Genomic DNA, 17,227 nt, shown 5'->3' with positions numbered 1-17,227 from the left:
GAATGGGCATTTGAGTTGTTTTAATTTCTGGTAGAATGCATAAAGTTCTTGTCTTTTTCTAATCAAACAACTTTTATCATGCAGTGCTTAATAAGTATTTATTTTTCAAGCTGTACGAGGATATTGGCATAGAAAAATGAGGTACATTTAATGTAATCTGTGGTATAAATCTATTGAATTCTTGCAGGTTTAATGATCTTGTGTTGTGCAATATACATCTCAAAATATATCTATTCATAACAGAGAATCGATTTCATCAAGTAGATGGTTATGGCAGATGAAGCAGGTTTGGAAAATTTCAAACCATCTCTCATACTTTGGAGAATCTGTTGGAGATGCTCTAAAGATTATGGAGTTGTTGTTTCAATCTCTTCGGATGGTATTCGCGCCAAATGAACATTGTTTTATTTTGCCCCTTTTTTAAACTCAAACATTTAACGTTTGATAAGAGTTGAAACTAAACAAACAAACAAATTATTTATTAAAATCATCTTATTTTCTTTAATTTGGTATTTATATTGTTATTTTTTTTCAAATATTTCAATTAAGAATCTAAAATGTTCGCTAATAGATTCACATGCGAATATGAGTGTTTACATGTGAAAAAATAATATAAACATATGACATTTATATATGTGAATACGATTATTTACACATGTAATAATAATCTAAACATGTCATATTTATATGAATAATATAACTATGTTTGTTTCTAAAAAAATTAGTTATGTATTCACATGTATTGACGTCTAGATCCCTAGCCTGACATCTTGCAACGCCCCACGAATCTCCATTGCTCATGAACCCTAGCATGGTTCTTGCATCATCTTGTTGAATTTGCATCATCTTTGGATTTTTATTTTGATTTAGATTGTGATTCTTGTTATTACAATATTATATCACACATGAATGTGGTATAAAAAAATATTAAACGACTCATTATGGATAAACTGGTCATTTAATCAGTCATGTCATGTCCTGACTGTCACATCCAGTCGTATCAAACGTTAGACAATTGTTCTATCATGTTTTGTCTTATCTTGTCTTGTTTGTGCACCAAACATACTCTTAAACTTTAACGCAAATGCATACTTTTCCTTTTACACAAATTCCTATTTTTTTTTCTTTTCTTTTTGTTAGAAAATAAATTTATGTAAACAAATTATTATTTTAGAAATTGTTTTGAAAATATGACAAAAAGAAATGGAGAAAGGAAGATAGAGTAATTTAGTAATTTCCATTTATTATTTTAGAGCCATCTGCACAACCATGAGCCATACAAAACGACATACTGATGATATCGAATTCATTCATACATCTGCCGTCAATGGCGTCAACCCCCCTCCTCCACTTCCTCTTCCTCACGCTCCTCTTCCACCAACACACGCATTCATCGGCCTCTACACTCCCCAAAGAAGCTCTACCTACAAAATCCGGCTACCTCCCAGTCAATTCCACCACCGGCTCAGCCATTTTCTATGCATTCTATGAAGCCCAATATCCCAATCACACTTCTCTTTCTCAAACCCCACTTATCATATGGCTTCAAGGGGGACCTGGTTGCTCCTCCATGATCGGAAATTTCTACGAACTTGGTCCATGGAGAGTAACACCTGTGAAGCAAAACGTCAAACACCTTGAGCTCCAACCAAATCCTGGTTCTTGGAACCGAATATTCGGTCTTCTTTTTCTTGATAATCCGATTGGAACCGGCTTTAGTATCGCYTCGACRCCAGAAGAGATCCCAACAGACCAACAAGCTGTRGCAAGGCATCTGTTCATCGCGATCAGAAAGTTTATTGCTTTAGACCCGTTGTTTAAGTCTCGTCCAATTTACATTACAGGAGAGAGTTATGCTGGAAAATACGTGCCGTCAATTGGGTATTATATTCTTAAAAGAAATCCCCTTTTACCCCTTTCGAAACGTGTCAATTTACATGGAYTGGCTATCGGAAATGGGTTGACCGATCCGGAAACCCAAGTGGGSACTYATGCTTTGCATAATTACTATCTTGGTTTAATCAATGAAAAACAGAAAACCCAATTGGAGAAGCTTCAATTTGAGGCTATCCACTTAACAGAATCTGGTAACTGGAGTGTTGCTAGAGATGCAAGAATCAATGCTTTGATTTTTCTACAAAACATCACAGGTCTAGCTACTCTATATGACTTCAGGAGGCATCGTCCTTATGATTCTTACTGGGTAGAAGAGTTCTTGAAGAACCCAGAGGTTAAAAAGGTATTGGGAGTGAATGAGTCAATGGTTTTTGAGGAGTGTAGTGATGTGGTTAGTGCAGCACTGCATTCAGATGTGATGAAGAGTGTGAGGTTCAAGGTGGAGTATCTTGTGAAGAACATTAAGCTATTGCTGTATCAAGGGCAATGTGATCTGAGAGATGGGGTGGTGTCTACTGAATCTTGGATGAAAAAGATGAAATGGGAGGGACTTGAGAAGTTTTTGGATGCAGAAARAGAAGTKTGGAAGGTGAAAGGTGTGGTTGCAGGTTATGTTCAGAAATCAGATAATTTGAGGCATGTGGTGGTGTTAGGGGCTGGTCATTTTGTGCCAACTGATCAAGCTGTGAATTCTCAAGCCATGATTGAAGATTGGGTTCTTGATAGAGATTTGTCCATCAATAATCATATCTAAAACTGTTGTTTTACAAGATGTGAAAAGCCTTGGAATGATACTCATGTTGTGAATCTATAGACTTTGTTGATCAATTATATGCTTTGATCTTTGTAATTGTAAATTGTTGTTGGAACAAACTTCATGATAACGGATAAGGGATTACTACTGAAGATCTTTCGCAAGTATACTGGTCGTACACGTACCGTACCTTTTGACGGTATCATGATTTAGTAGGAGTCTGTATTTCGAGTGTTTTATGTATTGTTTGAAAACAAGTATGTTGTATACTTATAAAGAATGAAAGATGGGGCAGGAACCATTTGGAAATGGCATGGTTCACCATATATTGGTAGGTGTGACAGTTGATGAGTTTAGTTAGGTTAATGGTAACGAAAAATGCTTTGATTTTGTATCAGTGTATGATAAAGGACTAGGTTGTTTGAGTATATCGTGATTAGGGGTGTTTATGGATTGGGTTGATCGGGCTGAAGACATTTGAACAACCCAACCTAATGTTTGCGGTTTGGAAAAATCTTAACCCAATCCAACCCAAACCAAAGTGCAACACAACCCAACCCGTACGGGTTGGTCGTGTTAATCAAGTTGGTCGGGTTGATACTTTGTATATTAAAATATTATTCTAACATTGAATATGTTATTTTCTCTTCTCATTATTTCTTTTTCATCATCAACCATTTGATACAACTTATCTATATTTCTTACGTATATCACATTCAGTTAATTTTCTCAATTTACATATACTAGTTGTGTACCTGCACAATGCGGCGGAAGCCATGAATTTTAACGATTTTGAAGTTCCACTGGTTTTATAAGATAAGATTTAACGATGATATATGTTACACTTGGTCTTTACATATTAATACAATTTGAATAAATAATAGTTATGGTTCCAATTACAGATTATCAATAAAAAATTGTATGACAATTTAAAATCCAATATATTTAAAATCCAACATATTTAAACGACTCCACAAATGTGTTCGATTTACACCAAGAGCAAAGAACCAAGAAACTTGAGTTTTAAGATAAACACTCAAAACCAATAAAGAAAACTACAAATTTGACATATCATAAGTCATGAAAAGACCAAAAAAGATGGGTTTTAGAATAAAATTTCAAATGCTTACCCTCTTTTTTGTCTAGAAACTCAGATTAAGGTTAAATTAATACATGTATATATATATTTCAAAAAAATCCAAGAACATATTAATTCAGAACATATTATACAATGCAATTTGGACAGTCTAACCCCAAAATATATAGTATATATATAAATAAATAACTATAAAAGTATAAATCGTAAATATAAAAAATATTTTTTCACAATATATATAACATATAATAATATAATTAAGTCAAATACTATTCAATATTGGACTCATTTCGAAGATATTAACGAGACGGTTATAATGGTGTAACTTGTTAAAATAAAAATGTATTTTTTTAAACATGTTTTAATTGATATACGATTATGTATAATAATTTGATAAAAGTTTAAAATGAAACATTTAAAAGTAAATGACGTAAAGTAAATTAATTAACTAATTATATGGGTATAAAGTGTAAATTTAAAATTATAATTTTAAAAAAATCGGTTGTGAGAGGGTGAGTGTATGTGAGGGGAGTGTATGTGAGGAGAGGAGGAGGTGAAAAAGTGATATAAAAGATGTCTTGGTCATTTAGTATTTTAATACTTTAAGACTTTTGTTAAATTTGCTTTATAAGATAGTATAAATATGTTCACAGTTACTGAACATATATATGAATGAGTTATATACAAATGTGAATAGATTGAAAATATGTGTATATGAAAAACATACATGATAATGTAATTGTCTAATGTATATATTAATAGAAATTCAACAATCATATTAAATCCAAGAAATAGAAAGATATCGGGTTCATCGGGTTGGGTTGGGTTCAAATAATAATAACCCAATATCAACCCAATACCTACGGTTTGACAATTTTACAACTCGATTAGACATCGGGTTGCTTCGAGTTGGGTTATTTCGCGTTGGGTTGGGTTGGGTTGATCGGAGGAATCCTTCATCAGTGGTTGTGAATGACTGATTTTTTCATTTGGTCGGGTTTTTTAGCACCCCTAATCATGATTATAGTAGCAAGTTTAATCTTAAATACATCCATGAGTCGTGTTCGATACAGGCATCTCATCTTGTTGAATCTCATCTTGCTGAATCTCATCCTAATGTGCATCTGGAGGGGTCGAGGTCCCTTCTTACACATCTCATGTTAACATTATTTATTTATTTATGGTATCTCTACTGTTTCATGTTTTATTATTTCTAAACCCAAAGTATCATCTCATCATTCCATTCCACCGCCTCCTATCAAAGCCATGGCCGGCCCTGGCCATGTGCAGCCCGTACGACTGCACATCAAAGCTTAAAGGGGCATCAAGTTGTCATCTATTACAAGTTTTGTGTTTAATAATTTAGGAATTAGACAACTTAGTTTTAACTATAAAAACAGGCCCAAGGCCTAGTAGTGATGAATATTGAATGCATATCGTGAAGCGGTTAACGTCATCATTCCAACAACTCAATCTAATTTCTATTGTTCTTCAAAGTTCGACTATTTCGATTTTCAAGGCATGGAGTTCTCTTTCCAGTCGATTAACGATTATGAAATTAGATTCAAGAAATCAAAGATGAAAATCTCGAATGACTAATTTCTACTGTTGATTTAACTTACCGAGTTGTTGTATGAGTCATATTATGATTTATGAATCTTTTAATCTTTTTTATATAAAAAATCTAAATTTCTAACTGATTATTACTAGTTATGTACCCGCGCAATGCGGCGGGAGCCATGAATTTTAACGATTTTAAAGTTCCACTGGTTTTATAAGATAAGATTTAATGATGATATAAGTTACACTTGGTNATAAACACTCAAAACCAATAAAGAAAACTACAAATTTGACAGATCATAAGTCATGAAAGACCAAAAAAGATGGGTTTTAGAATAAAATTTCAATTGCTTACCCTCTTTTTTGTCCAGAAACTCAGATTAAGGTTAGATTAATACATATATATATATATATACATATATATATATATATTTCAAAAAAACCCAAAAACATATTAATTCAGAACATATTATACAATGCAATTTGGACAGTCTAACCCAAAAATATATAGTATATATATAAATAAATAACTATAAAAGTATAAATCGTAAATATAAAAAATATTTTTTCACAGTATATATAACATATAATAATATAATTAAGTCAAAAACTATTCAATATTGGACTCATTTCGAAGATATTAAYGAGACGATTATAATGGTGTAACTTGTTAAAATAAAAATGTATTTTTTTAAACATTTTGTAATTGATATACGATTATGTATACTAATTTGATAAAGATTTAAAATAAAACATTTAAAAGTAAAGGACGTAAAGTAAATTAATTACAGATTATCGATAAAAAATTGTATGACAGTTTAAAATCCAATATGTTTAAAATCTAACATATTTAAACGACTTCACAAATGTGCTCGATTTACACCAAGAGCAAAGAACCAAGAAACTTGAGCTTTAAGATAAACACTCAAAACCAATAAAGAAAACTATAAATTTGACAGATCATAAGTCATGAAAAGACCCAAAAAATGAGTTTTAGAATGAAATTTCAGCTGCTTACCCTCTTTCTTGTCCAAAAACTCAGATTAAAGTTGAAGTAATACATGTATATATAAATTTCAAAAAAACCCAAAAACATATTAATTCAGAACAAATTATACATTACAATTTGGACAGCCTAATCCCAAAATATAATATATATATATATATATATATATATATATAAATAACTATAAAATTATAAATCATAAATATTAAAAATATTTTTTCATAGTATATATAATATATAATAATATAATTAAGTAAAAAACTATTCAATATTGRACTCATTTCGAATGTATTAACGAGACGATTATAATGGTGTAACTTGTTAAAATAAAAATGTATTTTTTAAACATGTTTTAATTGATATACGATTATGTATGTTAATTTGATAAATGTTTAGAATAAAACATTTAAAAGTAAAAGACGTAAAGTAATTTAAGTAACTAATTATAGGAGTATAAAATGTAAATTTAAAATTATAATTTAAAAAAAATCGGTTGTGAGAGGATGAGTGTATGTGAGGAGATGAGGGGATGAAAAAGTGAAAAAATGACATAAGGGTAGTATAAAGGGTATCTTGATCATTTAATATTTTAAGACTTTAAGACTTTTGCTAAATTTGCTTAATAAGATAGTATAGATAAACTTGGGTCATGTGGTCGTGTGGGTTACTGACTTACTAGGCTAAGGCTAATGGGCTTTTGTCATTTTGATAATGAGTCTTCCTCTTGCATATTGGAATATTTTAGAATTGAAATTTTCAATGCACATGAGCATATCATTGTATCAACATAGTTGGAGCACATTGCACAACATTAACAGCATATTGGGACATTGTCCTAATTATTGGGAATTTGTTCTTTGCAATGCACCGTGACATAGATTATGAATTTTACAATTTATTATTGTTTTTTGATTTTTGTTTACTTTGAGGTTTGACATTACCGCATTAGATTTAGGGGCAGTTTGATTGGTTTTTTTTATTAAATTCTATATAGATAAAGTTGTCTGTATGAATTAATCTGTTTATATAAGTTATAAATTTTTTTGTTTGGGAGAGTTTTTTCATAACTTCTTATCTTAAAGAATTAAAATGAAACAACTTTTATCTCAGTTTCTATTTGTTTAGAAGGTTATCCTAAACTAAGGGGTCGTTTACCTAAATGCTTACTCTGTAAGCGCTTACCATTAGGAGACAACATTATAATTTATTTTACCGGATAAGATTGTAGTACATCAAAATGATATTGTATACAACAATTTACTCAGTAACGCTTACCCGAGTAAGATTCGTCACCCTCACTTACCGAGTAAGACTCTTCATCTTTATCATTGCTCTTACCGGGTATGATTTTTGACCATTGTCATATTTATCCGGTAAAAAAAAATTACTCGATAACTATTTACCGCGTTAACGTTTAATAAACTATCCCTAAACCTAATAAATTTCAATAGATTGTAAGACATCATATATTTCAATTCCTATTTTAGGAGAATACGATTGGATCCTCTAAAAAAGAGGGGTCAAATTAGTTGTAAAATATTTAAATATTTTGAAAAGTATCCATTAAATAACAAAAGCTAAATCAAAGTTGCTTTTGCTGACAATTCATCTGAGCCGATGATGAACGTGGGCCTTACACGTTAGTTTGTCTTTTTTTTTTTTTTTTTAATTAACGTGTATATATCTAACCCGCCGTTATGCGATCCGACTAATTTTAGGACGACCACCTATTTTACGGATAGTCCGGAGTCACCGCATTTTAACCTCCATGGACACAAGGAGATTTTTATTCCTTATTGAATTTGAACTTGAGACCTTCAGACACTTTGACCTTATCCAGGTAATATTGAAGTCCTTGTGGCAATTCATGGTCCCCGTAGATTAGTTGATCCGCAAAAGCTGACACGAAAACTCATAATTACCAAAAAAGACTCAAACCCATATTGACCTCATAAGCGTTAATCGAAATAAATGTTCATTGATAATATATATACAACAAACGAAAAAATAATAACAATTCGAAAGATCAAAGCATATGATGGCGAGCGAGTGTCATCCCAAACCTTTCACATTTTGTACAACAATAGTTCTAAAGATCCATGAAGAGATTTTGAATGTGCTTATTGACGAACAAACCTCTATCAAAAATCCAATCTTGAATCATGGCTTGAGAATTCACACCCTGATCGGCTGCCACCATATGCCCAGCCCCTAACACAACCACATGGCTCAAATTGTCTGNAGTTTTAAGAGTTTAAGAGTTTTTAAGAGGTTTTAGCCAAATGCTTTATAATATAGTATAGATATAGATAAACTTGGGTCATGTGGTCGTGTGGGTTGCTGACTTACTAGGCTAAGGCTAATGGGCTTTTGTCATTTTGATAAAGAGTCTTCCTCTTGCATATTGGAATATTTTAGAATTGAAATTTTCAATGCATATGAGCATATCATTGTATCGACATAGTTGGAGCACATTACACAACATTAACAACATATTGGGACATTGTCCTAATTATTGGGCATTTGTTCTTTGCAATGCACCGTGACATAGATTATGAATTTTACAATTTATTATTGTTTTTTGATTTTTGTTTACTTTGAGGTTTGACATTACCGCATTAGATTTAGGGGCAGTTTGATTGGTTTTTTTATTTATTAAATTCTATATAGATAAAGTTGTCTGTATGAATTAATCTGTTTATATAAGTTAGAAAAGTTTTTGTTTGGGAGAGTTTTTTCATAACTTCTTATCTTAAAGAATTAAAATGAAACAACTTTTATCTCGGTTTCTATTTGTTTAGAAGGTTATCTTAAACTAAGGGGCCGTTTACCTAAATGCTTACCCGGTAAGCGCTTATCATTAAGAGTCAACATTATAATTTATTTTACCGGATAAGATTGTAGTACATCAAAATGATATTGTATACAACAATTTACCCGGTAAGTGCTTACCCGAGTAAGATTCGTCACCCTCACTTACCGAGTAAGACTCTTCATCTTTATCATTGCTCTTATCGGGTAAGATTTTTGACCATTGTCATATTTATCCGGTAAGAAAAAATTACCCGATAACTATTTACCGCGTTAACGTTTAATAAATTATCCCTAAACCTAATAAATTTCAATCGATTGTAAGACATCAGCTTTTGATAAACATATATTTCAATTCCTATTTTAGGAGAATACGATTGGATCCTCTAAAAAAGAGGGGTCAAATTAGTTGTAAAATCTTTAAATATTTTGAAAAGTATCCATTAAATAACAAAACTAAATTAAAGTTGCTTTTGCTGACAATTCATCTAAGCCGATGATGAACGTGGGCCTTACACGTTAGTTTGTCTTTTTTTTTTATTAACCTATATATCTAACCCGTCGTTATGCGATCCGACTAATCCTAGTACGACCATCTATTTTACGGGTAGTCCGGAGTCATCGAATTTTAACCTCCATGGCCTCAAGAAGATTTTTATTCCTTCTTGAATTTGAACTTGAAACCTTCAGACACTTTGACCTTATCCAGATGATGTTGAAGCCCTTGTGGCAATTCATGGTCCCTGCAGATTAGCTGATTCATGGAAGCTGGCACGAAAACTCATAGTTACCAAAAAAAGACTCAAACCCGTATCGACCCACATAAGCGTTAATCGAAATAAATGTTCACTGATAATATATATACAACAAACGAAAAAATAATAACAATTCAAAAGATCAAAGCATATGATGGCCAGTGAGTGTCATCCCAAAGCTTTCACATTTTGTACAACAACAGTTTTAAAGATCCATGAATAGAACAAACCTCTATCAAGAATCCAATCTTGAATCATGGCTTGAGAATTCACACCTTGATCGGCTGCCACCATATGCCCAGCCCCTAACACAACCACATGGCTCAGATTGTCTGATTCCAATACATAACCTGCAAGAACACCATTCACATTCCAAACCTCTCTTTCTGCATCCAAAAACTTCTGAAGCACCTCCTATTGCATCAATAGCATAGGCCAAATACCCCTGACACTTTTTCTGAATACAATTTTGGGCTTTCAATACATATAAAAGACTAGTATGATGATTATGTCGATCTCCATAACAACCGGCCCTCTGTCTGGTAAGGTAATTTTGATCATTTTCTTATTGCAGACAATACTGGCCTGATGTTCTGTAAACTAATCCATTCTTACTACTATATCAAACTCTTTCATCGACATTGGGAACAGTCGAATTGGTAACTCACACCCTCAATAACAATAACACAGTTATGGAATACACAAGTAACATATTCTTGATTATTAGTAGTGTCAACTACTAATTTATCGTCAAGTGGCACGGAATTCAAGCATGCATATTTGACAATGATACAAGTGATATGAATTACCTTGTTGATACATAATTCTTGATTTACAATATTATGGTCTCATGATTGTGACTCTTGTTATTACAATATTATATCACACAGTAATTTGGTAAAAACAAAATATTAAACAATTCATTATGGGTAAATTGGTCAATTAATCAGTTATGTCATATCTTGTCTGTAACATCCAGTCGTATCAAATATTGGATAACTGTTCTATCATATTCTGTCACATTTTATCTTATCTGGACACTAAACATACTCTTAAACATGTATTTTTTTTAACGCAAATACATACTTTTTYTTTACATAAAGAAATGATTATTTTAGAAAGGGGTTGATATCCCCACCCCCTTACGTCATTTCCCACCCCCTCCTCCTCACATATTTCTCTCACTCACACCCTCACATCCACCGATTTTTTAAAATTTTTAATTTTAAATTTACATTTCATACCCCTCTAATTAAATAATTAATTTACTTTATATCCTTTTCTTTTAAAATTTTCATTTTACACCCTTATCAAATTAACACACATAATTATATATCAATTATAACATGTTTAAAAAATAYATTTTTATTTTAACAAATTACATCATTATAATCGTCTCGTTAATACCTTCGAAATGAGTCTAATATTGAATAGTTTTTGANCAAATTGTCTGATTTCTGTACATAACCTGCAAGAACACCATTCACATTCCAAACCTCTCTTTCTGCATCCAAAAACTTCTGAAGCCCCTCCCATTGCATCAATAGCATAGGCCAAATACCCCTGACACTTTTTTTTAATACACTTTCGGGCTTTCAATAAAGACTAGTATGATGATTCTGTCGATCACCAAAAATAACAACCAGTCCTCTGTTTGGTAAGGTAATTTTGATCATTTTTCTATTGCAGACAATACTGGCCTGATGTTCTGCCAACTAATCCATGCCTACTACTATATCAAACTCTTTCATCAGCATTGGGAACAGTCGAATTGGTAACTCACACCCTCAATAACAATAGCACAGTTATTGAATACACAAGTAACATATTCTTGACTATTAGTAGTGTCAACTAGAGGTGGCCAAAAATCGGTCCCGGGCCGGGCCATAACCGGTTGCGGCCGGTCCCGATCAAGACAAAAACGTGCCATAACCGGTCCCGGTTCCGGTGAAATCTTCCATAACCGGTCAAGCTTACCGGTAACCGGTTAAGCCGTCCGGTCCCGGTTCCGGTCCCGGTCCCATAACCGGTTACGGCCGGTCCTTTGCAAAAAAAATATTTTTTTTTTCAAATTTTTGGTAATTAATAAATTTATAATATGTTATTAATATCTTTGAAATATGTTATTTTTAATACGTTTTTATTATAAATACGTTTAAAAATATGTTTTGTTATATATATATATATATATATATATATACGTTTAACTTAATAAATACGTTTTGTTATATATATATACACGTTGACTTTTGTTGACCGGGCCGGGCCGGTCATATAACCGGTTACATAACCGGTTCCGGTCTTAACCGATCTCGGTCCTAGAAAACGTTAAAATCCATAACCGGTTCATAACCGGCGGTCCACAACAGGTCCCGGGCCGGTTCCGGTCCTCCGGCGATTACGGGCCCGGCCCATTTGGCTATTTCTAGTGTCAACTACTAATTTATCGTCTAGTGATACGGAATTCAAGTATGCATATTTGGCAATGATACAAGTGATATAAATTACCTTGTGGATACATAATTCTTGATTTACAATATTATGGTCTCATAATTGTGACTTGTTATTACAATATTATATCACACAGTAATTTGGTAAAAACAAAAAATTAAACAACTCATTATGGGTATCAGTTATGTCATATCTTGTCTGTCACATCCAATCGTATCAAATGTTGGACAACTTTTCTATCATATTTTGTCACATTCTATTTTGTCTGGACACCAAACATACTCTTAAACATGTATTTTTTTTTAACGCAAATACATACTTTTTTTTACATAAAGAAATGATTATTTTAGAAATTATTGTGAAAATATGACAAAGAAATGGAGAAAGGAAGATAAAGTAATTTAGTAATTTCCATTTATTATTTTAGAGCCATCTGCACAATCATGAGCCGTACAAAACGACAGACTGATGATATCGAATTCATTCATACATCTGCCGTCAATGGCGTCAACGCCCCTCCTCCACTTCCTCTTCCTCACRCTCCTCTTCCACCAACACACGCATTCATCGGCCTCTACACTCCCCAAAGAAGCTCTACCTACAAAATCCGGCTACCTCCCCGTCAATTCCACCACCGGCTCAGCCATTTTCTATGCATTCTATGAAGCCCAATATCCCAATMACACTTCTCTTTCTCARACYCCACTTATCATATGGCTTCAGGGGGGACCTGGTTGCTCCTCCATGATCGGAAATTTCTACGAACTCGGTCCATGGAGAGTAACGCCTGTGAAGCAAAACGTCAAASACCTTGAGCTCCAACCAAATCCTGGTTCTTGGAACCGAATATTCGGTCTTCTTTTTCTTGATAATCCGATTGGAACCGGCTTTAGTATCGCTTCGACGCCAGAAGAGATCCCAACAGACCAACAAGCTGTRGCAAGGCATCTGTTCATCGCGATCAGAAAGTTTATTGCTTTAGACCCGTTGTTTAAGTCTCGTCCAATTTACATTACAGGAGAGAGTTATGCTGGAAAATACGTGCCGTCAATTGGGTATTATATTCTTAAAAGAAATCCCCTKTTACCCCTTTCGAAACGTGTCAATTTACATGGAYTGGCTATCGGAAATGGGTTGACCGATCCGGAAACCCAAGTGGGGACTCATGCTTTGCATAATTACTATCTTGGTTTAATCAATGAAAAACAGAAAACCCAATTGGAGAAGCTTCAATTTGAGGCTATCCRCTTAACAGAATCTGGTAACTGGAGTGTTGCTACAGATGCAAGAACCAATGCTTTGAGTTTTCTACAAAACATCACAGGTCTAGCTACTCTATATGACTTCAGGAGGTATCRTCCCTATGATTCTTACTGGGTAGAAGAGTTTTTGAAGAACCCAGAGGTTAAAAASGCATTGGGAGTGAATGARTCAATGGTKTTTGAGRAGTGTAGTGATGTGGTTRRTGCAGCACTGCATTCAGATGTGATGAAGAGTGTGAGGTTCAAGGTGGAGTATCTTGTGAASAACATTAAGYTATTGCTGTATCAAGGGCAATGTGATYTGAGAGATGGGGTRGTGTCTACTGAATCTTGGATGAGAAAGATGAAATGGGAGGGACTTGAGAAGTTTTTGGATGCAGAAAAAGAAGTTTGGAAGGTGAAAGGTGTAGTTGCAGGTTATGTTCAGAAATCAGATAATTTGAGGCATGTGGTGGTGTTAGGGGCTGGTCATTTTGTGCCAACTGATCAAGCTGTGAATTCTCAAGCCATGATTGAAGATTGGGTTCTTGATAGAGATTTGTTCATCAATAATCAGATTCAAAAGCATCCCTTGGATATCTAAAACTGTTGTTTTACAAGATGTGAAAAGCCTTGGAATGATACTCATGTTGTGAATCTATGAACTTTGTTGATCAATTATATGCTTTGATCTTTGTAATTGCAAATTGTTGTTGGAACAAACTTCATGATAACGGATAAGGGATTACGACCGAAGATCTTTCGTAAGTATATTGGTCGTACACATACTGTACCTTTTGACGGTATCATGATTTAGTAGGAGTCTGTATTTCGAGTGTTTTATGTATCGTTTGAAAACAAGTATGTTGTATGCTTATAAGGAATGAAAGATGGGGCAGGAACCAATTGGAAATGGCATGGTTCACCATATATTGGTAGGTGTGACAGTTGATGAGTTTAGTTAGGTTAATGGTAACGAAAAATGCTTTGATTTTGTAGCAGTGTATGATAATGGACTAGATTGTTTGAGAATATCGTGATTAGGAGTGCTCATGTGTTGGGTTGATCGGGTTGAAGACATTTGAACAACTCAACCCAATGTTTGCGGTTTGAAAAATTCTTAACCCAACCCAACCCAACCAATGTACAACTCAACCCAAACCGTACGGGTTGGTCATGTTAATCGGGTTGATACTTTGGTATATTAAAATATTTTTCTAACCTTAAATATGTTATTACTCTACTTGTAATTTCTTTTTCATCATCAACCATTTGATACAACTTATCCATATTTCTTACGTATATCACATTCAGTTAATTTTCTCAATTTACATATATATGTTCACAGTTACTGAACATATATATGAATGAATTATATAGAGATGTGAATAGATTGAAAATATGTGTATATGAAAACATACATGATAGTGTAATTGTTTAATGTATATAATAATAGAAATTCAACAATCATATTAAATACAAGAAATATAAGGATATCGGGTTCATCGGGTTAGGTTGGGTTCAAATAATAGTATACCAATATCAACCCAATACCTATGTTTGACAATTTTACAACTCGATTAGACATCGGGTTGCTTCGGGTTGGGTTATTTCGCGTTGGATTGGGTTGGGTTGATCGGGTTGGTCGGGTTTTTTAGCACCCCTAATCATGATTATAGGAGCAAGTTTAATCTTAAATCCATCAATGAGTCGCGTTTGATACAGGCATCTCATCTTGCTGATCATCCTAATGTGCATCTGGAGTGGTCAAGGTCCCTTCTTACACTTCTCATGTTAACATTATTTATTTATTTATGGTATCTCTATTGTTTCATGTTTTGTTATTTCTAAACCCTAAAAAGTATCATCTCATCATTCCATTCGGCCACCTCCTATCAAAGCCATGGTCGGCCCTGGCCACGTGCAGCCCATGCGACTGCACAAGACATCAAAGCTTAAAGAGGCATCAAGTTGTCATCTATTATAAGTTTTGGGTTTAATAATTTGGGAATTGGACAACTGAGTTTTAACTCTAAAAACAGGCCCAAGGCCTAGTGGTAATGAATATTGAATGCATATCGTGAACCGGTTAACGCCATCATTCCAACAACTCAGTCTAATTTATATTTTTCTTCAAAATTCGACTATTTCGATTTTCAAGGCATGGAGTTCTCTTTCTAACCGATTAACGGTTATGAAATTAGATTCAAAAATCAAACATGGAAATCTCGAATGACTGATTTCTATTGTTGATTTAACTTATCGAGTTGTTGTATGAGTCATATTATGATTTATGAATCTTTAAATCTTTTTGCAAAAAAATCTAAATTTCTAACTGATTATTATAAAGTTGGGTCATGTGGTCGTGTTGGTTAATGACTTACTAGGCTAAGGCTAAGAGGTTTTTATCATTTTGATAATGAGTCTTCCTCTTGTATATTGGAATATCTAAGAATTGAAATTTTCAATGCATATGAGCACATCATTGTATCAACATAGTTGGAGCACACTGCACAATGTGACATTGTCTTAATTATTGGGCACTTGTTTGTTGCAATGCACAATAACATAGATTGTAAATTTTACAATTTATTATTGTTTTTTTTACTTTTGTTTACTTTGAGGTTTGGCATTACCGCATTAGATTTAGGGGCCGTTTGATTGGTTTTTTATCAAGTTCTACATGGATAAAGTTGTTTGTATGAATTAATCTGTTTGTATAAGTTGGAAAAGTTTTTGTTTGAGAGAGTTTTTTCATAACTTCTTATCTTAAGGAATTAAAATGAAACAACTTTTATTTCGATTTCTATTTGTTTAGAAGGTTATCCTAAACTAAGGTGTCGTTTATCTAAACGCTTACCCGGTAAGCGCTTATCATTAGGAGTCAACATCGTAATTTATTTTACCGGATAAGATTGTAGTACATCAAAATGATATTGTATACAACAATTTACCCGGTAAGCGCTTACCCGGGTAAGAGTCGTCACCCTCACTTACCGAGTAAGACTCTTCATCTTTATCAATGCTCTTACCGAGTAAGATTTTTGACCATTGTCATATTCATCCTTACACCCGATAAGTATTTACCAGGTAAGCGTTTAGTAACAGCCCCTAAGCCTAATAAATTTCGATCGATTGTAAGACATCAGCTTTGATAAACATATATTTCAATTCCTATTTTAAGAGAATAGGAATTTGACCATTGGATTTAGGGGTGACAATGAGTCAGGTTGGGTTGGATTCGGGTTCAACCCATTTATTAAACAAGTTAAAATTTTCAACCCAACCCAACCCATTTAATTAAATGGGTTGAGATTTTTCAACCTAACCCAACCTTTTATCTAAATGGGTTGATAACGGGTTGACCTGTTTACGATTTACTTAACCCAACCTGTTAAATAAATGGGTTGAACCACTAATGTTGGACTTATGGACGGAGAGAAAACCGAGAAGGAGACAATTAGACAAATGTTGGACGGAGAGAAAGCCAAGAGGAAGAAAAACGTTGTATGGAGAGAGAGCCGATATCGTGAGATCGAGAGGTGAACAACAAACTTGAAGAGTTGGATTGGACTTCGGAGCGATAATGGAGTAATGGAGGCGATTGGAGTTTGGACTTTCATATCACGATGGTGGAATTTTTTTATTAAGAATAAA

At 33.4% G+C, this 17,227-nt stretch overlaps 2 protein-coding genes across 3 annotated transcripts; both read left to right on the top strand.

Annotated features, from left to right (window-relative positions):
* Positions 1 to 1,282: 1,282 nt before the first annotated feature.
* Positions 1,283 to 14,479, top strand: LOC112527326 (serine carboxypeptidase-like 50). 2 transcript variants are annotated; one of them, XM_025137909.1, is made up of 2 exons: positions 1,283 to 2,646; positions 14,171 to 14,479. In XM_025137909.1, the coding sequence occupies exons 1-2, from the start codon at positions 1,295 to 1,297 to the stop codon at positions 14,172 to 14,174; spliced, it is 1,356 nt and encodes a 451-aa protein (XP_024993677.1). In that variant the 5' UTR covers positions 1,283 to 1,294; the 3' UTR covers positions 14,175 to 14,479. The 2 variants fall into 2 exon arrangements, with proteins under 2 accessions (XP_024993677.1, XP_024993678.1); XM_025137910.1 differs by having other exon boundaries at positions 1,283 to 2,667; positions 14,192 to 14,479.
* On the top strand, positions 12,787 to 14,479 carry LOC112527325 (serine carboxypeptidase-like 50). The gene has a single exon (XM_025137908.1). The coding sequence runs from the start codon at positions 12,798 to 12,800 to the stop codon at positions 14,172 to 14,174; it is 1,377 nt and encodes a 458-aa protein (XP_024993676.1). The 5' UTR covers positions 12,787 to 12,797; the 3' UTR covers positions 14,175 to 14,479.
* Positions 14,480 to 17,227: the final 2,748 nt, after the last annotated feature.

This window comes from Cynara cardunculus, assembly GCF_001531365.2.
Source record: "Cynara cardunculus var. scolymus isolate 2C chromosome LG 15, CcrdV1, whole genome shotgun sequence".
Taxonomy (NCBI): Eukaryota; Viridiplantae; Streptophyta; class Magnoliopsida; order Asterales; family Asteraceae; genus Cynara; species Cynara cardunculus.
This window is presented reverse-complemented; position numbering and strand designations above follow the sequence as displayed.